The following is a 22,288-nucleotide window of genomic DNA, read 5'->3' as shown; positions in this document are numbered from 1 at the left end:
TGCTTGCCTGTTTAATTGCTCTGTTGTCTTGCTTGTCTGTTTAATGACTCAGTGGGCTTGCTTTTTCTGTTTAATGATATACACTTTTTCATTTTGGATGTGAGTTTTTGATGATAAGTGGAACAGTTTGTTAATGCCCTCACCTCAAGTTTTACTGCTCTCTGTCTATCAGTCTGCATCTTACTCTGTCAAATAAGGAAAGATTCCAATACTTAAGTGGAATGGTTTGTTTATTTTTTATTCCCTTGTCTTAGTTTTATTGCTGTCTGTCTGTCTGTGTGCTTGTACCTCTGTTGATTTAATTCAGCTTAATCTTGGAAAATGTTTGTTTTAAACTTTAGAATGATGAATCATACTATGCTTGTGACTAGGGCTCTGTCACACATCCTGTTCTCAATAACCTGATGTCTCTCTTGATTTTAATAATCATGTGTTGTATATTATTTTGTCAGCTAAAATTTGAAAACTGGCTATGGGAAACCCTTGATTACAATAGAACCTAATAAAACAAATATTTTTTTTTGTACGTTTATATTGATTTCTGTAATTGTAGACCTGCCTAAGCCAACTATTTCTTATTACAGAATTCTTGTGTCAAGTTCAGTCAGATATTTCAAAAAAATAATATGAAAGTTTATTTGGGAAAGGGAAATTTGTTACTGGTAGATGGTGGCATATAGGTTTGATTGTATTATGTTAAATTTACAGTAAGAACACAACTGTAAAGGAAGCTTTGGAAATTGCTGCTCAGCACACATTTAGGTCACATTCACAGAAAATGGTCATAATCATCAAGAATAACCAGGTATGCTTTACTTCTCACAATTTTTTAAATTCATATAAGAAAAAAAAACCACAAAATCTGTTTCTACTATGTACAGGCAAACAATTACAGCACAACCATATTTGACACCTTGTAGCTGCATATGATGACTGCAGGATAGAAAAATTCATTTTGGAAAATCCATTAAAAACATAAGAAGTGTAAATTTTTAACAGAATAACAGAATAATATTGATTCAGGATAACTGCTTCTAATTGTGGATACTCAGACTTGATTGAATCATTAAAGTATAACTGATTTATGCTTTATTTTAAATATTTTGCAATAAAAGTGCATGCAAATTTATGTCTATTTTGTCCGGTTCTTAAAAAGACTTGTACTTCCAATTTGTTGGATATACAAAACTTGTCTTAACCAAGTAACCAGCATGCACCAAGATAATGTTTATTCCTTTTCAATTTTCATTTAATTCATCATTATTTTTATAGGACATAAATGAAGAGGAATATAAGATACTGAAAGCTCTCTACTTAGAGGCAAATATAATGCTGAATGTGGTATCTAAATATAGAGTTCTCCGCTACAAAGGTTTAGTAGCTCTGGACTGGGATGGAAGAGTTGTTTCCCTTGATAATATTCTGGATGACTCTCTAGATTTACCACAGGTATGGTAAACACTTCATTTGCATACCACTGCCGATTTTCTGTTGATATTCTACTGTTGTCAGTATATACCGGTGCAGATGTACAGTCTGTCCTATATACATATGTACGGCCTGTCCTTTATACATATGTACAGTCTCTTCCATTAATTTGCTTGACTAAATCATGGAAACCTTTTTTTTCATCCTTATTTTTAAAATCTGTATTAGGTTTTTTTGTAAGTTAAACACAAGTTAACTTACTGTTTACTGGACATTCTGTCAGAATTAAGTTGTGGGCATTTTTTTCATAAAGACAAATTCACTCTTTGAAGTTGAAATCATTAAAATAAAAAAAAAATGTTTTTAAGATGAATTCAAAGTGTTATTTGGTATTGCAACAGTTTGAATTTGAATTTTCAGGCTGTTATTTTTGTAAGTTAGCAAACAGAACAGACTTATAAAGAGCTATACTATGTCTTTCATGGTTCAGTCAACAACAAATTCATTTTACAATGAGCAGACAAGTTGTAGTGAAAATGTAAATAACATACTGACAATTAAGAAAAGAAAAGCATTATTACCAAAACAATAAAAAGTTAAAAAAAAAAAACCTATCATAAGTGTTAGTATTTCTATTGCAACCACTTCATTAAAATGTTTGTTTTATGTTAGGAATCATTGATTAAACTGATGACAGCAACAAAGGGATCCCTGTTTAATGCTATGCTTCTACAGAAAGATAGGAAAACCAGAATGGAGGGGTTAGTCAAGCATGTTTGTCAGAGGCAGGCTTATTCCACTGATAATTGTTGAAACTGGAACCTTCAGACCAGATAACTTCAATACAAATACTGATTTTAGGACTGATATTTTAAAGTGTGTAATAAAACAGAATTTTGATGAAGAACTATTGTGTTTGATAAAACAGGATTTTGATGAAGAACTATTGTGTTTGATAAAACAGGATTTTGATGGAGAACTATCGTGTTTGATTAAGCTGGTTGTATAATGAATAGTATATGATTATTCTATAACACATTACTGAGTTGTATGTTAGGTTTTTATATTTACATTTTGTTGTCCATGTTTTGACAAGTGTGAAGTAGTCAATAGGAAGTTGTTATGTAATAAATTTTCAGAAACATAAATCCATTGCCTGATATATGTGATTTTCACACCTTTGTTATTTTAATCAGGAAAAGCTTCATAAAATATATTATTGAGAGGATAAATAAAAACAACATCAAGACACAAAGAAATTCAATTGTAAAGGATAATCTGTGCATGACAGCTTATTATACTGTCACAAAGGGTGTCTTCTGGCTATTTCAACATGGAAAGAATAATACATGTTTTTACAATATAAAGTGTTATTATAATAATTAACCCCTAATTAGATTTACAGGTACAGGTTAAAAATATATTAACTTTATGTTGGAATTTAAAGTATATTTCTGACTATATTGAAGATGTTATTCATAATGATGATAATTTTACCGAATTTTTAGAAGATATAAACATCATTTGTGAAATGTTTCGTAATTAAATATTTAAATTTGTGTTATTATTATTTTTAATAGTCGAAATGATTTAAAAACAGATAATCAATGACTTTCCCAAACAGGTTTGTGGTTATACTTATATAAATATCATATCTGCCAAGTTTTGAAAATCTCTGGTTTTTTTTTTTGGGCGCCACAAAGTGTGAACGGACATTTTCGGGACATATTTCGTACAATGCATGGGTTTTATTGTAGTAATGTATGAATGAGACAATCACTATAGAATTAAAGGGCCTTTTTTAGTTGAACATCATGTTCATGCCCTGTATTAGATTGATGTTCGTAAGCCCATTTTTTGTGGTGGATTCATCCTAATTAAACCTAATTAAAATTCTGAAGTTTTAATTAAAAAAAATAAATGAGAAAACTTTTATTTACATTCATATGAATTTCTACTATTTTAAAATAGATTGAGTACATCTTTCTTTTTGGGACAAATTTGACCTGAAAAATGGTGTTAGCGAGACAAATGATCAAAATTGTGAAAACAGGATTAAATAGTGAAAGTTGGCAGATATGCAATATCAAACTCACTAATTTGATACTTCCCCTACACATTTCCCCAATCTAAAACATACACCTTACAACATCCATATTGCTTTGAAAGGGGGTGTACAAAAGGAATATGCAAAAAAGATTATGAGAGTTGAATCCAATCTCAATTGTATAGCAGGAGTAACAGATAGGTCCCCTATGTCCCCACATTCACAGATGACGAAGTCCATGTTTTGCTATGTGAAGCCCTCATTGATTCAGATCAAATTATTAAATTGGAGATGCACAATAGGAAAATGTAATAAAGATTCTGTTAAAGATTCATTCAATTTCATCCTGTGGTGTAGGAGGAATAAGAGATGGGTCCCCCTGTTTAGGAATTAGAATACTAGACTGACTATCCTCAAGATAAAGAACCATGATATCAGTGTAGTAGAGTATGCAGCTTCATCTACAATATATTTGACATGCTAAATATTAATATGATGATGATGCACCTTTTTTTGGCTTTTCAACATATGACTCTGTTTTCAAATGACATGCATTCTGTGATGCTTTACAAGTTTGTTTGACATGCATGTATTATAAATTATATATTTAAAACAATTTTTTCTTCAAAAATAGAGAGTCACCTGTATAGCAATTAAAAATGTTGCAGTATAAGCAAATTTAGTTCATGGTTAACGCAGATATACTTCTTACTTTTTTTACCTGTAAAATTCAAAATGTTGGAATAGCCAAAATGAACTTCAGGAAGACTATTTGCTTTAGATTTGTGAATTAGAAGCTATTCCATTTTTATTGCAAAGTTGTTATATAACCACTCAATTCATTATACATCTATGATTACCAGATCTGAGTATTCAAGATTAGATTTAGAATAAAAAAATCCTGAATCAATATTGTTTAGTTAAAATCTTACTCTTTAAAAATGTTTTTAAAAGATTTTCCTGAAGAAAAAAAAATATTATGAATTTGGTATGGTTGCTGCCAAAGCTTTTCCATGCTGTAACTCAAATACTCAAATATGTTGTTTCCCAAATCATAAGGAAGGTCTTTACTTGTTTTCATGATTTTCATTAAGATTGTTTTTGAGTTTAAGACCTTTTTATATATAGCTAAAAATAAGGAAATTTGGTTTGGTTTCCATTTGACAGCTTCTTGTTCTTCTTTAAGTAGAAACACAGACTTTCATTCAAATTGTTTTATTGGATAGTTTTAACCTGGCTACTTAATAAATGTAACATATTGTATTTTGAATGTAATAGCACCATTAAGTAGATTAAGTAGGAGATTATCTACTTTGCTGAGCTATCAAATCTGCTATAGCTGTCCTTATTACAGGAGTTTTTGATAGAATCCTTTTAGCTTCATATATGCTGACATTGATAATGGCTGCTACAAGGGCTGTAGGCACTACCTGAGGGAAAAAAATCAGGTTTTGTTTTCATTAACTGATAAATTAGGTGACCCTCATCGTGAGCCATGGATAGAATTGTGGCAAAATTAATTGTGTGCTCCCAAGTCTAAAAATGGTACATTGAAATTTAAGAATCAGATATACTTTGGGGCCAAAAATTCTGCAAGGTGGAGGAAAAGTTGTACATTTTTGTAACACCTAAAAAAAATCAAACTTGGTCAAGTTCCAGAAAAAAATAGATTTTACATAATTATTTATCTTTGTTCAGGACCAAAATTTTAACTAACATCAAAGATATCATAACTTTACTGTGTTCATCTGTTCTCTGCTTGTTAAAAAAGGTAAATGTAATGAATTTTGAATTATTTGTTTTGATCTTAACAACTTTCACATAAGGAGTGTCTATTTTCTTATTGAAATGCTCTTCAGTATAGATCAATTAATACTGTAAATTCAGAATTTATTGCCATGTTTATATATACATTGCAAAAATGTGATGGTCTTTAATTTGCCATAATATAACTGAAATTGTGAAATTTTCACATGATTGATGTGGACATTTGCTAACAACCACAAAAAAAAAAAATAAGCAGGCTTTGTGCTTTAGTAACAAAATTAAAACAATTAATGCATGCAAGAATTTCAGAGTTTACATATATACCTTATCCATGGGTGTAGCTGTAGCAATGTGGTCCTGGATTTGTGCAGATCTCTGCTTCTCAGTAAGATCATTGGTCCCATAAATAGATTTCAGCAAATACTCTTGGCAAGTATCCTTAGGCAATTTGGAGAACCTCTGAAATGTTTATATGAGTATGTAGTTGACTTATTTTTGAATTAACGTTTAAGTATATTCATCATATCACTCTACAGTCATTACTCTCAAATCTTAATTGACTTTCCATAGTATAGCAAAGTCATAGTCACATAATAAGTTGGTCTTTTTATACAGGTTGACTTTACATATTTATAGAATGCATTCTGTAGGGATATTTTAATCATGGTTTTTTAATACAGGTTATTACTTAGACAGTTTGACTGTGTTAAGTGATAAGTAAAATAATTATATGTCAAATTTTTATATTTTTAAAAAGTTGCATTATGTGATATTTAAGTTACCTGTATAATTCCAACTGCCCGAAAGAACAGCTTATTGTTACTGAAACAGAAATCAAACATGGTTATTACAGATTTTATTTAGAAGTGTGTATAACACTTTCGTCCTTTCACTTTGCTTAGTAATTTCAACACAGTTTATCTTGCAATGAATATTCCTACTCACAAAATAGTATATAGGATACTTTATGATAAAAACTGTTCCTATAGGTTACAGACCACCAATTCAACCAATGAGCATTTGGAACGTACGCAAAAATAGTCCTACGCAGAAATTACCCCTGTTCCTCATAGTGCTGTGAAAAAAGTTCTCATCTTATTTAAAAAATTTAAACAGTTTCTGAAAGGACAAACATTTCTGTACATTTTATAGGTGCATTTTGCTTCTTGTGATGTGAAGCCTAATCTCCATAATGATTTTTAAATACACCCCTATCTTGTGAAAACACTGGGATTTCCCATGCTATTTATAGACCCTTCACTTCCGGTGGCCAGTACTGCACTGCAAGTCTGCTAACCCCACATGCCATTCTGAGGATTGTGAGCTGACATATGTAGAATCATGCTGATATATAGTCCTCTGCAGGTTAAAGTTAAGGTAAAGTCCAGAGAAGCCATTGAATATTGTGAAATTAGCATAGAAGCCTATGGAAAGTTGAATTAGTGGTTTTTAGCCTATAGTTATTATATTATCTTGAAAAAGTCAGTTGAAAAAAAAATGTACAAAATTTAAAGCATACCTGACTTTGACATCAACCATAATATTCTGATATATTTTTCCTTTCAGAACATGTGCCCCTGTGGTGGTGGCATTCAATATCCATTTAGTGGCTATCTCTCTGTAGAGCTGGTTCCATGTTTGGTAGTGTTCTGGTCCCAGGTCTGGTTGAACTTTGACCTTTGATAATTCTACAACCACAGTGGCATCAAAGTTTCCTCCTTTCATAGGTGATGTCTATAAAAAATAACTGAATTGGCATCATTTTTTTCTTCAAAATAATAACTGGTTAAGTGAGAAAAAAAGACAACTGCACTAAAGCAAAATAAATGCCCTTCCTCCTTTTTCTTTGCTCTGTTCACAACTTAGAAAAAATGTTGATTCGGTAAACAATTTAAAAAAAGAAAGATTCTTTTTGATAACTATAATTAAAATCAATTACAACTCCGTTGTTTGAACTGATGAACAAACAGACAGAAGTATTCCATGAAAAAATCAACGCAAACATAATATCACACATCTTGGGACAGTCATGGATAAAATCATCTCTTAGTAAATATACCTGATTTTCATTGGCAAAAAACACACAAGCTTTTTTACATTGCTTCTTCCAAAACACATCTGGTAATGAGCAGCTTGAGTCTAGAAAATAATTATAATGCATTGTAATAAGATTTTAAATGTTTATTTTAGTTTGCTGAAATTCATACTTCTGTTAGTAGCTTTTCTCTTACTATAGAAATCTTTCTTTAAACTGTTATTCAATTTTTGTATTTTTTTCTTTGTTTCCTTTTCAATGTTTATGATGTACATGAATGTTTGTGTTTTCTGTAATAACAAAAGTACTTTTTAAAGAAGTTTTAACAAACTTACCTTTCATTAACAAAACCACTAAATCATTGTCTTTCATATTTTGAAGTAAATCATTAATAAAACTTTCTATTGAAATTCGGAAATATTTTCCCTGAAAAAAATATTGTAGAATGTATTATGACAAAAACATGGACAACTCAACTCAGATCTGGAAATTTTGGTCAGACTAATTTGTTCGGTTTTCTTTAATGTGTGCATAAATGTAAATATAAACTCATGAATGCATATTGTTTTGGATTCTTGTATCTTTCCTCCAACAACATGTATAACAAACAGATTTCTGAAGCTGTCTCCACAGCCAAACCACCTGCAAAACAACTTGACCCAAAGTATATAAGTTAAAATTTCAATTAAATTTGATCAGTAGTTCAGAGGTCAAAGAAAAAGGTTTTTGATTTTGTCTTGATTTGTTTTCATTTTTACATATTAAATGAATCTATATTTCATACTCAGAATATTTTTTGTCTTACCATTTGTGACAAATCTCCCTCTGTATTACTTAGAAGTTTGTATCCTGTGTCTATAAATCCTCTGATATCACTCAGAGCTGAAAATTGTACGAACATGAATTACAAAACAAATAGTAAACAGAAAGAACTGTATTATACCTGAATATATCAAGGTGTTAATTTGAGTTTAAGTACTGCAAGGTGTCAGTGGAATAATTTAACAGCAAATTTAAAACAGACAAATTGTGTAATAGTAAAGCTTACAGGCGCCATACGTTGGAGGGCATTCTGAAGCATCTATCATCCCCATAATACCAAGACTGTCCCAGCCAATGTAGTTCACACTACCTCCTGCCTTCAAACTGTAGAATATATTATTTCACAATCATTAAAAAAAATATGGGTACATATCATTGTGATTTTATACCCACTACAAACAGTTCAGGGGTATATAGGAAGCACTCTGTCTGTCCAGACTTGTGTCTGGGCCATAACTTCTTTGTTCTTATTTATACAGGCATACCATATATGGCACATGGGTGTATCATCATTATGAGATGTTCATGACCTCTATATGACCTTGACCCTGGACCTCAGACAAAATTGAAGTTTTTTTACATGGATTTGTGTCTGGAACAAAACCTTTTTGTCTTTTGATATGGACTTCCCATTTTTGATGTTTTGGATGAAACACCATAAGACGATATTTCATGACCTTGATATTTGAATTAAAAATTAAAATTATTTGATTTTTGATATTAATACCATATATCACCTGATTCTGTTCTTGAAGAGTATTTCACCTTATATTCAAGCTTCAGTGACTCAAGTCAGCATAAAAATATGTGCACGGCAAGGTTATTCTTTGTGAGTTTTACCCGCAGTATTTCCAGTTATCCCATGTATAGAGATATGAAATATCACTCTTAATTGACATTTTCCCCTGTATTACTATGAAATTGAGTATATGGAATAATTCAAGTGATACCGCTCATTAACAGGGGTAAATTTCCGATTGAAGTCATTTTATCATAAAAAAGTAAGAAAGGAAATTTTCCATAACATGTTAAAAATGTCTTTAACCCAAGAGAGTACTTTTAATTGGAGGATTTAAAAGACTTACCAGTTACCAGCAAGCTGAACAAGCGAGGCTATAGATTCTGTAGTGGTATAAACTTGCTGGCATGTGTCTTCATAACTTCTAAGGAGGGCTTCTATATTGCTTGTAAAATATTGGGTTAATATTGGTGTACTTATGTAAAAATAAATGTAACACATTGTAAAATGTTTTAATTTTGGGATCATCAAAACCTGAGCTTTGAAAAATTCTATACTGTTTTGTTTTTGTTGTAGTTTTTGTTTGTTTTTTTTTTCTCAACACTTTCTTTCTTGGAATTAAGAAAACTCAATTTGTATTCATTGAAGGATTCAGAGGGGATCATTAGATTGAAATCTTCCTTTCATAAATTTCTGTATTGACTCCTGATATTCTAGATAAGAAGTTGATCAGGCAACTATTATATTAAGTTTCTGAAATAAAAATTTGATCTCATTGCTAAGTGCAATTTCCTTTGATCCCGAGTCAATAGGCCTGTTCAAGAGTAATCAAGGGAACTATGGTTCCAGTGGAAATCAGAAGAAAGTACAAAGACCAAACATGGAAAACAGACATACACAACAAAGAACATTAAGTAACTAAAATAATACATACAAAGTAACAAAGGCAAATGAGCAACTCGGACTCCACTAAAAACTGGGAGCATGGACCAGGTGCACTGGTAGTGTAAGCGCCCTCTACTTTTCTAGAAACACCCGCAGCATTGCTCATAAAAAGTCAAGTCAGGGGTAGACAAAATAGGAAAGAAGAACTATAACACGATGAACAAATCAGTTTTCATGGTGCAGATGGATACACTGTAACCATCCACGAGTTCATGATGGCGACCATAAAACTTCTGTAGTATTGACTTCAATCTTGTAGCAATATAACCCTGTTCCTGTTCAAGTCACAACATTTCCTTTGATCCTGAGTCAACAGGCCTGTTCAAGTCGTGGTTTAGTAAATGATCAGTGATTACCTTGGTTTGTTACTGAGATACTGCTCCATACTAGATACAAAAATAGTTTCTAACAAGATCTTAGTTGCTGTACCACTCTTCATTCTACTCGACCCTGTTATTGGTTCTGGCTAAAATACAAAGTATGGTACAACCATGTAAACATGGGCCTGGTTTTATAAACAAAACCTCAAGATGAGAATTAACTCAAATCCTTCTTCCATTAAAACTGTTGATCAATAAGATGTTTGAAATACAAAAATTAGGGTATTGCTATATATCCCAATTTTTTATACATTTTTTTTTAATTGGCCTTCATTTTGTTACTTTTCATTTTAAGACTTGGGGGGAGAACAACTGCCAATTGACAATATTACAATAATCTAGAGCTTCTACTACATACCATATACTCTGGCTCTTATGAAATAAGAATAAAAAGATTTCTGTATTAAGAAGTTTTGATGAGGAAAAGATCATGTCGTAGTTTATTGTGTAAGTAAGTGCAGTACTGTTAACTCAAGAATTATTGTTAAAAATGTTACTAAATTCAAATTGCAATTATTAAATCTCACATTGTGGAATTTTTAAAATCACAAATATCAAAATTGGAAAATGGAATAACAAATTCCTGCATGCCGGAATTGTTGAATTTACAGTACTTTAGGATTTCTCTATACCAAATACAGTTGTTTAAAATTAAACTTACACCAACAATAGGATTCAGTATGTAAGCTTTATCTTCTATTACTTTCTCTTGCATTAATTGAACAACTGAAAACAATATATAGCCAATAACTATATTATGGTTCTATTTCTTCTTTATTCCACACTCTTACTTGATTGCTTTTTTCAATATTGAAAAAAAATCAAAACAATGTCTACAAGTACTTTTCAATACAGGTGATTAATAAAGTGGGTTGGAAACAAAAAGCACATACATTGGATGCCTAAATACGATAGTAGAGGAAAATATCATAAGAAACAAATAAGCATATGAAAAAAGGCAATAACTTGTCCTTAGATCCTCATACTCTCTGTGCAATACAATGCAGTTTTTTGTTTCATTAGACATGAAACATAGATAAAACAAACCTTGTAAGAATGTTTTGTCCCACTTTTCTATTTTATTGTTTCTGAAATTAAATAATATAATTTACACATACTGTAATATAGGACCTATACAAATCCTGACAAGACATTGAAAACATGGAGATGTAGGTGATGACTCCTCTTAAGGAATCCAAAAGAGCAATTCATTGGACAATAGTGAGAAATGAAGTAATTTAAAATTCTTTATTAATCTTACTGATGGTTACTGCTTTATCTGCAAAGAAAATTCGGAATAACAGTGTCATTTGAAATCAAAATCATTTATTTGTTTACGTTTCTTTTGATATTGTGTATATAGATTCTTTCACAATTCAAATCAAAAAGATACACGAACGTAACACAATGACATACCTAGCTAAGCCTGTAGGATTGAAACCCAGCAGAACTGGTGTGAAGACATCTAAGTTCTCCATACAGTGCCATAACTGACCTGCAACGTACGGTGCAGATAAACCACATGTTATACCAATAAATAGTACCCTGTTCTTGCCTTTAGTTGCCTGAAATGTGTGGTCAAAAAAGTGTTTGATTAGAATTTGAAAAAAAAAAATTAGAGATACTTTGCTCTGTAACATATTTAAATACATGTATATACAATGTATTTTATATATATTCTTTTTTCTATAGATCTTTGGCTTTTAAACAGTTTCTAAAATACTGCCCACATGTTATTTAGTTCAAAAAATTGAAAACTTTATGACAAGTTGGACTTAAAGGTGAGTATATACAGTACATAACCTTTACCTCTTTTAACATCTCTACTCCACACTGCGGATCATCTTCCGGTGCTTCTTGGGATGTAAAAAGTGCCCTGTAAATTTATTAAATGCAATCTTTACGCATATTTTTTTTACAGTACTTAAAAAGTTCATATAATGAGGGGGTGATATTTTAAAAGGTTTATTATGCGTAAAAGACTGTAGTCCGAATCCTAAAGACTAAAGCTATCTGAATGGCTATTTAAACATTTTACGCAATAGCTACAGGTACGAGGATATTTTGCCCGTAGATTTGCGACCATGGCTTGACAGGTCGACAAAACGACCTCTATTAATCATAAGTAATCTCCCTATTTCATCGGACTTGACCTTTAGAGAGCAGTATAACGGACGTATTACAAGAAGCGGGAACTCTCGGAGCAAACGAGTTCACCCTCGCGGTGTTTTTTTTATTTTTTTGGTTGTTTTTGTTTTATTTTAGTCTACTCTTCGCGGCATTTGTTTGTTTGTTTGTTATCTTCTTCTTTTTTTTTTTTATTTTATTTTATTATATTTTTTTTTATTTCAGTCTACTAGTCTACTATCTGATTTTTATATTATGCTTTCTGCCTCTATTTTCAGTGGGATGTGCGTAAATCAGTCGTGTTTCAAACCTACTTGTCTCCACCAGCGATGACATATTTGAAACACGGTTGTAGTCTACACTTGATAAGGGCCTGGTTAAAAGTCCTCTGAAACGATATCGTGCATAATCATACGTCTAACTTCAAAGATGTCAATTATAATGTGATAAAAAGAAAGAATACTGTATTCTGATTTCTTTTTAGAAACCGCGAAAAATCGTATCCGCAAAGCCATTTTTGTCTTTCATCTGATATCATTTCTTTCCGAAAATTAGCGACTGCGTGCGTGTTTGGTTTGGCAACCGCGAACATGTTTGTTCTGGTAACCGCCAACACGTTTGGTCTGGCAACCTGCTTAACCTCGAACAAGTCTGGTCTGGTAAACCACAAACACGTTTGGTCTGACAACCTGCCATACCACGAACACTTAATTTTGTCTTGCAACCACGAACAGGCGTGGTCTGGCAATTGCGGACACGTTTGATCTGACAACCGCGAACACGTTTGGTCTGAGCAACCGCGTACACGTTTGGTTTGGCAACCGCGAGCACGTTTGGTCTGGCAAACGCGAACATGTTTGGTCCGGCAATCGCGTGCACGTTTGTCCGTAAAAGGAACCTTCTAACATGTTGAATATTAATTTCACCTGTTTGTATAAGCAAAGAAGTATCACTTTACTTACCGCGGTTAAAAAGGCAATTCTCCCTGACGTTCCACATCCACTCAAGACTATCATACCTTCGCTTGGCTTCTGAAATGAGACTGTGTGGTCTTTTTATTCCAGGTTTGTGTTTTTGTATGCTTAAGTTTAAATTTCATCACATATATGACTATGTCGCTATATACACAACTACATAGATACCAACCACTTTATTACCGAGGTTGGGGCTGTAATTTCATGTTTCAATGATAGATTTTTTTCGGTGTTTAAAAAACAAGTCAATTTCAGCAGTGATATAGAGACAGTTAACATTACAATATAGTACTAATGGCAAAATATATTATATGTAAAACAACATAATTAGGAATATCAGTACAATAGGTTACAAAACAGTGTATGAAATCATTACTAATGTACAGCAAATTGTCTCATTATTAAACATATTTATTACCCAGGAGAATTCAGATTTTTAATTATAGCATTGATTAATTTATATAACTTACCAAGATCCGAGACGTTCTTAGTTTGCATTAGATCTCTCATAACAAGAATATTTGGACGTGATCTAAATCTAAATTTCAAATTATTCCTTCTATCAATATCAAATGCGGAGCAAGCAAAAAGGTAATGAAACTCATCACCAATGTCGTGAGAGTTACATAAAAAGCATTTTCTGTTATTTCGATTGATATTTCGCCATCTGCAAGATTCAATCGGCAAGTTATGATTTGTAGTTCTAAATCTACAATGTCCGATCGCCTTTTATGATCTAAAACTTTCAAATAGTGTTGGAACTAAAACTTTTCTTTGAAAATTCAATGCCTTCGGTGAATTCTGAACTTGGGAATTCCATGACTGGTTAAATTGATCTGTCAGTTTTTGTTTGACAGTGTTATAATGCCAGGTATTACTGACAAAATTTTGAGTATCCCAAACGTATGACAATCCACAGTTATCAAATGCGGATTTAATCAAGTTAATCCAGGTCATATTTTGTCCATCAAAAATTTTCGTAAACAAAGTTTGTACAAAATAACAGGTTGTTTCTCTTGTTTTCCCAATATTAATTTGAACCAGTAATTGGCTGTTCTCAATTTGATGCAAATATCAAGAGGAAGCTCCCCGTAGACCATGTAGTCTGGTGTGGTACTCTTCAAATGTAATAATATTTTACAAATTTTTTACGTTTTTAATCGAATTAATCCGGCCTATGAAAAGGCAAGACAATGTGATTACCTATCACAAATCAATCTTTTTTCTCACCAAAATTAGTGACCAAGCTCTATAGAGATTAATATATAATCATGCGACCGATAAGTGATTGATGATTATTTTGGTCCAAAAAAAATTATCGGGCTAAAAAAAAACATACTTTTCGGGGCGAATCCAGGGTTTTGATATTTGAGGGAGTTTAATTAGAATAAAGGGGCGAGTGAAGGGGAATTATTTTTAGTAGAATTTGTGAAAAATCATGAATTCATGTAATCAAATCTATATTGCTAGCTGGAATGTGCACCGGATCCACCTCCTATAAATCCGCGCCTGTTTTCTATATGCAAGCATATTCATTTGTTATGGGGATGGTAATCTGAAATTCAGTTTTGCATTATTGATGTATCATAGTTCCCTGGTAATAAGTGTGACAACAGCCAACGTGTTGGTATAGTAACCTTTAAAATGTCCGTCGTCTGTCTGGAGATCTGTTCAACCACTGATATAATGTCAGCATGAAACAACCCCTACAACAGTTCAAATCAACGTAGTCTGTTGCCATCAGGTACTGATGTCATGTGATATATAATATCTTAAAATTGCAGACTAATTAATGAAATGGGATTCGCACATTTGATTATTTGAAAGTAAATTACCATAAATGTCATAAAAAACTACTTACATAAAGCAAAAATATCTTAATGGATTTCTTTTTTACTTATGTCTGCAATACGGAACAACTTCAATTATCTAGCCAACAAAGTGTTTGTGCATGTTTTCGATCTGTTCATACTGCTGACGGTCTGACGTCCCCGAGTGACAAACTTTTGTAAAGATAGTTGATGTTAACCGTCTTAACATTCTATGCAAGATATAGCTGTGTGTTTTTTTTTCTTGAATTGGCAGTGCCAAGTCGATATTTTTTACCCTATTTACAAGTTTTCTTTCTTTTACAGACTAGCTTCAATTTACCTATATTTAATCAATATACCTTGTAACTTTTCCATCCTTCAAATATTTCTCTATCACAACTATGAAGCGCCCGAACTATATCTAATCAGAATTTGAATTAATTTTATTTATATATATATATCGTATAAATAATAATAGTCAACAATCACTCTTACGGGGTGATGGATCGTTAAAAACGGTGCGAAACATAACAATATATAAATAAAATAAACGTCTAAATATGTTTAACATCACCAGAAGATGGTAAAATTTAAATTGAATATTTCGGATAACAGATATCCTTCCTCAGCATAAAACTCATAAAACTATATGAGCATAAAACTCACAAAACTTAACGAGCATAAAACTCACAAAGTTCAAGATCAAAACAGATTCTGAAGCTGAATCGCGTGCGCTGTGGGTGATTATACCTTTATCAAAGGCTCACATAAGCAACTGATGATGAGCCTGAATGAAAATAACAAAGAGGGTCTTTTATCAAAGTTACAATTAACTGTGGAAAACAATTTAAAAAAATAAAAAGTCCAAATATAGTAGTACGGCGTATTGGTGTATAGCAAGTAGTGCTGTACCAGCCTTAGATCCAAGACCTAAAAATGAATTATTTTTTCTCGTTAATTCCATCTGGAGAAGTTGTTTGCAATTTCTTCATCCAAAAGCTTTCCCGAGATACTCTTTTACATTTTGACCAGTTTTTATTATGTTCTATGATCGTCACAACAATGTTGTGGAGATCCTCCTGGGTGTGTCCGGCAGATCTAAGATGGCGACTCAGAGGGAGGTCTGGTTTGCATTTGTAGTCACTGCGATGACCATTCATACGCCTGTTGAAAGGTTGTTCTGTTTCGCCAATGTACTGCATACCACATCGGCACTGGAGAAGGTATATGGTATTTTCGGTTTTGCAAGTTACGTCGCAAAAAATGGCAAATTCCTTTCCAGTGCAGTAGCTTTTAAAAGTTTTGGTGTGCAGCATCTGGGTACAGGTCTTACATCTCTTATCTCCATATGGTCGACACTGGCCCGTTGTATTTCGCAGTTACTGCATTCAAATTGGAAAGACATTTAAAAACATCTCAAGCTCTCCAAGCTCTTTCCGGGGGCCCCGGTCCTGGCATTCCGTAGACCGAGGAGCCTAAGAGATGCCCTAGTAAGGGCAGAGATTTCATCTCAGTCTAAACAAAATACAACGGGCCAGTGTCGACCATGTGGAGATAAGAGATGTAAGATCTGTACCCAGATGCTGCACACCAAAACTTTTAAAAGCTACTGCACTGGAAAGAAATTTGCCATTTTTTGCGACGTAACTTGCAAAACCGAAAATACCATATACCTTCTCCAGTGCCGATGTGGTATGCAGTACGTTGGCAAGACAGAACAACCTTTCAACAGGCGTATGAATGGTCATCGCAGTGACTACAAATGCAAACCAGACCTCCCTCTGAGTCGCCATCTTAGATCTGTCGGACACACCCAGGAGGATCTCCACAACATTGTTGTGACGATCATAGAACATAATAACTGGTCAAAATGTAAAAGAGTATCTCGGGAAAGCTTTTGGATGAAGAAATTGCAAACAACTTCTCCAGATGGAATTAACGAGAAAAAACAATTCATTTTTAAGTCTTGGATCTAAGGCTGGTACAGCACTACTTGCTATACATCAATACGCCGTACTACTATATTTGGACTTTTTATTTTTTTAAATTGTTTTCCACAGTTAATTGTATCTTTGATAAAAAGACCCTCTTTGTTATTTTCATTCAGGCTCCTCATCAGTTGCTTATGTGAGCCTTTGATAAAGGTATAATCACCCACAGCGCACGCGATTCAGCTTCTGAATCTGTTTTGATCTTGAACTTTGTGAGTTTTATGCTCGTTAAGTTTTGTGAGTTTTATGCTCATATAGTTTTATGAGTTTTATGCTGGGGAAGGATATTTAAATTTTACCATCTTCTGGTGATGTTAAACATATTTAGACATATAGGTCTGAAAAATTCCCAACGATGTTAGAACTGTCAAATCGCAAATTTTTGGTCTCTCCCTCTGCGGGACTCGAACTCGTACTGCTGTGACATCTATGGCAACACCGCCTGCACGAAGTCCAGCGCCCTAGACCACTCGGCCAGCTAGGCTATATAAAAAATATAGCTTTCGCTGGTCGGGTCATTCCTCCTCGTAGGATTTATCTAGGGCTGTAACTTAGTACACGAGGTATGGTGGTATGGGACAGTTCATTTAGATGTTAATATGTAGGACAGAGGATCAAACCAATGATGCATGTCACAACCATTCAATATTATACAACGTCTCAGAATGTGACGACTCTATTTGCTACACTGCTCCATCGGATCAAATTGATACAGGGAAGATAAATAAACGTATAGAAAGGTCTGAAAAATTCCCAACGATGTTAGAACTGTCAAATTTGCGATGCAAATTTTTGTTTGGTCATTCCCTCCGCGGGACTCGAACTCGTACTGCTGTGACATCTATGGCAACACCGCCTGCACGAAGTCCAGCGCCCTAGACCACCTAGATAAATCCTACGAGGAGGAATGACCCGGCCAGCGAAAGCTATATTTTTTATATAGCCTAGCTGGCCGAGTGGTCTAGGGCGCTGGGTTTCGTGCAGGCGGTGTTGCCATAGATGTCACAGCAGTACGAGTTCGAGTCCCGCAGAGGGACTGACCAAAAATTTGCATCGCAAATTTGATAGTTCTAACATCGTTGGGAATTTTTCAGACCTTTCTATACGTTTATATATCTTCCCTGTATCAATTTGATCCGATGGAGCAGTGTAGCAAATAGAGTCGTCACATTCTGAGACGTTGTATATATATATGCAACCATATTTCACGTATTTGTGTATTATGTGTATCTGGCTTTCAGTAAGATATTGTATGTTTATTCTATCAAATTTAAACCAAACTTCTTGAAAATCTGATCAGTTTAGGTTTCATATAAGTTACAACAAATAAACAATCCTAAAGAAGTTTAAGTTGATTGCATACATAAATGTTTACATAATCTGTTATGACATTTGATATATTTGTTTGCACCACACAGGTATTTGTTTACTTGTTTTTCATCATTGTTAAAGTAATCAAATAATACGGGGCCGATATCATCTTGCAATTTCCGGCATTACTAAAGGGGCAAAAGCACCCATATCACGTCCAAATGTGCGATAATAATGAAACATATAGGAAAATATAAAAAGTGATATCATAAACAACAAAGAATTCTTCACTGAGTACATTTCAACTCACGGGAGTTTGATAGAGCACACGTTTCGGAAGTTTTGGGTTTTACCTTGAATAAATAGGAACGTGTTCAAAATTAAAACAATGTGGTATTTTCATTAAGAAAACCAATTTTGTCATTATTTTCTTCACCTTTTGAATAATTACCTTTAGGACAAGCCACATCAATTGCAGACGTCAATGAGTTGCATTCTTCTGTTATGGGTGTCTCCATTTTACTGAAGCTTTACTGTAGAAAATGTTCATGGACATCGTTAATATTTTGTTTACTGAATTAACATATACATTTTGTGTACGTTCAAAATTCTTCTTGCATACAAAGCTAAGTTAAGGTTATCATGTTGCACGTTGTACACGTAAACTGCGAATTTGTGCAGTTGTACTCAGTAGAAAGTAAAGTACATATTGCACTAAATGTTAAGTTAGCTAATTTTCTTCCTTGTAAAAAATATGAAATTTACTGTGACTAAACTTACCACACAAATAAATATTGGTCTAAATATAGATCTTATTTCTTATCAGTCCATTTGTTACTTTAGACATGTATTTGCTTAAAATTTGTTAGGTCATATGATATTCTTACCTAGTATCTGTGGATTGTGAGTTGTTCGCATGATTATATAGTTATTCAATATGTGAAAATAAAGTACTTCGCAGGGCTCAGCTTAATATGACGGTCTGCAGAAGTCGTACCCTGAAAGGTTGAGGCAAGAGTGGACTCGTATACTACAGCTCTGAATTTGGATTGCGATAAAATATTGAACAGGTGCATAATCATAATATGACTAAAAGACAAGTGACCATTTGTTGGTTCCTAATTCCTGAATCAGCCCAGTCACAACCCTAGCCTTTCTAGAGGTGACGGCACTCAGCATGGTACAATTTTAGAGATCCGTGATTCCCTTGTTTACAAGTTTTTCAATATGCCTGTTTCTGGTTCATTTTGAACCCTCATTTTCTAATCTGTCCATGTCATTTCCCAAAAATTAACACATTCAAGCCTACTTTTGTAGCATGGCACATTGTGGTCCAATACTGCTAAGAGTTCCATTTACATTATAAAGGGCGGATCCAGGATTTTATGAAGGGGCACGAGAATCAGTTAATCAGGAAACCAGATTATGACATGTTTAATGAATGAATATGATAAACTGCCATATTCAATACAACATTTAGCAGCTTACGATAGTTTCCTTTGTTTTTTTTTTTTTGTTTTTATTTGTTGTTGTTATTGTTGTTGCTGTTGTTTTTGTTTTGTTTTTTAAGGGGGTGTATTCCCATTACAAACTCATCTGGACCCGCCCCTGATTATTGTCCGGACATCAAGACGATGCTTTTTGGTCCCTAATTCATATACGGTTCAAGTCACAAAGTTCTCCCTAATCTTGTAGTATAACGACATAAAGATCTATACACTTATGGCTCCAAATCAAATTAAATACATTTCACACATTTATTCTTTCGAACTTTAATTTTTGTCCTTTGGCATGGCATTTTTGTACTAAAAGTAATACTTCTAAATTGGAAAAAATACAAGAGAGGGCCTTGCGGTTTATATATGAAGACCATGAGAGAACATACATGTATGATGAACTTTTAGATAGAGCTAAAGTACCATGCATCGTCTAAGATCAGAAGGATACGTACAATGGCTATAGAGTGTTTTAAGATTTTAAACAAACTGTCACCGCCATGTTTTACATGATCTTGTTGTTTTTAAAAACTCAAATTATAGTTTTAGATATTCAAATATTGTAGATCTACCAAGAGTACGAACAACTACTTATGGTATCAACTCTTTTAAATATGCTGTAGCTGTTTTATGGAATGACCTACCTGATGAATATAGAAATATATCAAATTTTAATCAATTTAAAAACATTATAAAATCTTGGGATGGAAAAAACTGTAAATGCACGGCATGTGCTGATTCCGTCTATTTATACATGTATATACTTTTTTTTTTATTTTGCTTTAACGCTTTTGTATTGCTTTTATCACCTCAGTTCTAGTTGCTTTGAGTACTAGTTCTAATTTATTCATCTGGTTTTTATTTGGCTTTGTTTGTCAGCTCTTATCATATGTTCCCAATAGAATTCAATTGAAAATGTCCAAGTATGTTCTTGGTGTTCATAAATCTGCATCCAATTTGGCAGTCCAGTGTGATCCTGGATTATTCCCCTTGTCTATTATAGCAATTGAATCTAGTATTGAATATTGGCGACATGTTTTGAAGGCAAATCACAACGATTTGATATCTAAGGCACATAAAGTTAATGTGTCAATGAAGGATAGTCTTCTAAATAAGATTAAGTGTTTATTGTATAAAATTGGATTTGGTCATATGCGGGAAAATCAGCGAACTTTTTCTAACAAGAGAGCTTTAATTGCTATTAAAAACAAGCTACAAGACAGACATCGCAAATTTTGGCATTCACTCTCGTTTAATGATGATAGAGCTGTGGGAGGGAACAAGTTATATCGTAAATTTAAAAACGACTTTAAGAGGGAGCAATATTTATACACAGATGTTGACAAACAGAGATTATCTAACTATACCCGCACTCGTATAAGTAATTGTAATCTTAACATTGAAAAGGGTCGCTATGTAAATTTCTATCTGTTGAGATGTTTGTTTGTTTGTTTGTTGCGGTTTAACGTCTGGGCAGCAATATTTCAGCTATATTCAGACGATGAACATGAAATGATGAGGAAATGAAAAAAAGGACGGGACACAAGGATAATAGGGTCGACAAATTTTTATTGCCACTGGAAAAAGGTGGGATGGGTAAGGTCGGGCAATTTAGCCTCCTGTGGCGGAGTGCAAAGATTCCTACTCCAATCGAATACTACAGTAGGGTTCTTTAATGTGCGAGGAACGTGGCATCTTTCCCAACACGGTGCACCACTATGGTTTGCGGTCAGTTTTTCCGTATTATAGCCTGACAACCCCAGCATGTAACATGCCAGGGGTACCCCATTCCACCACCTGGGGCACACATCCCAATTGCTCTGTGGGCAGAGCGCCTAGCCCCCGGCTAGGTTTCTGAGCACTATTTAGTCGCCTTTTACGACAAGCTTAGCGCTGCTGCAGGTCTATTCTTTTAACACCCGGACCTGCACGGGGCCTGTTGAGAAAAGGATATGTCATTTATGTCATGAAGATATTGAAGATAAATTTCATTTTATAATGAAATGTGTTAAATTAATAAAGGAACGGGATGAACTCTTTGAAAATATTTTAGATATAGTTCCCTCATTTTCTTCAATGTCTGAAGAAGATCAATTTATTTTTTCCGACACAGTCGGTATAGCCTTGCTTTTTACCCTTTGACCTTAAGGACGCTCTTCTGTGGAAACCCAAGTCATCTGATGGCAGTTCTTTTTTCCCGATTGGCCAAATACTGATAACTTAGTGGCGTTCGAAAGATCTGTATTGAAAATTTGGAATTGCGTTCGAAAAAATAAAACTTTATCGGAACCTTAAAAATTGCGTGCCATGTGTTATTTTCTTGAAAGAAATGTAGAAACTTAGAAGTAAAAAAGAACGAATTTTTACTGCGTCGGCCATCTTTTTTTTTTAAAGGAAACTTACTTGTTTCTTGAC

General features: G+C 33.4%; 2 protein-coding genes across 6 annotated transcripts in view; one reads left to right on the top strand and one right to left on the bottom strand.

The window, feature by feature from the left end:
• Positions 1-2,987, top strand: part of LOC148629954 (uncharacterized) — a 63,061-nt gene extending 60,074 nt beyond the window's left edge. Inside the window, exons 39-41 of the mRNA XM_088560227.1 lie at positions 709-805; positions 1,273-1,449; positions 2,101-2,987. Coding sequence (XP_088416353.1) covers positions 709-805; positions 1,273-1,449; positions 2,101-2,241 — 415 coding nt within the window. The 3' untranslated portion in view covers positions 2,242-2,987. The remainder of the gene's footprint in view (positions 1-708; positions 806-1,272; positions 1,450-2,100) is intronic.
• Positions 2,988-4,674: 1,687 nt separating this feature from the next.
• Positions 4,675-19,406, bottom strand: LOC148629953 (glucokinase regulatory protein-like). Of its 5 annotated transcripts, none has more exons than XM_088560239.1 (20): positions 19,265-19,406; positions 18,829-18,910; positions 15,435-15,496; positions 14,902-14,970; positions 13,253-13,321; positions 12,605-12,678; positions 11,973-12,039; positions 11,580-11,728; positions 11,211-11,251; positions 10,825-10,889; positions 10,140-10,249; positions 9,185-9,283; positions 8,326-8,423; positions 8,083-8,159; positions 7,613-7,703; positions 7,302-7,381; positions 6,762-6,976; positions 6,025-6,064; positions 5,567-5,701; positions 4,675-4,905 (listed from the first exon to the last, which is right to left on the bottom strand). In XM_088560239.1, the coding sequence occupies exons 2-20, from the start codon at positions 18,893-18,895 to the stop codon at positions 4,780-4,782; spliced, it is 1,734 nt and encodes a 577-aa protein (XP_088416365.1). In that variant the 5' UTR covers positions 18,896-18,910; positions 19,265-19,406; the 3' UTR covers positions 4,675-4,779. The 5 variants fall into 5 exon arrangements, with proteins under 5 accessions (XP_088416365.1, XP_088416371.1, XP_088416360.1 ...); XM_088560245.1 differs by lacking the exon at positions 19,265-19,406 and adding an exon at positions 19,158-19,209; XM_088560234.1 differs by lacking the exon at positions 19,265-19,406 and having other exon boundaries at positions 18,829-19,123.
• Between the last annotated feature and the right edge of the window lie 2,882 nt (positions 19,407-22,288).

Source organism: Perna viridis, chromosome 1 (assembly GCF_037379345.1).
Source record: "Perna viridis isolate PV_CMFRI_1.1 ecotype Kerala chromosome 1, ASM3737934v1, whole genome shotgun sequence".
NCBI classification, from domain to species: Eukaryota; Metazoa; Mollusca; class Bivalvia; order Mytilida; family Mytilidae; genus Perna; species Perna viridis.
Note: the sequence above shows the minus strand (reverse complement) of the source record. Positions and strands in the feature narration are given on the sequence as shown.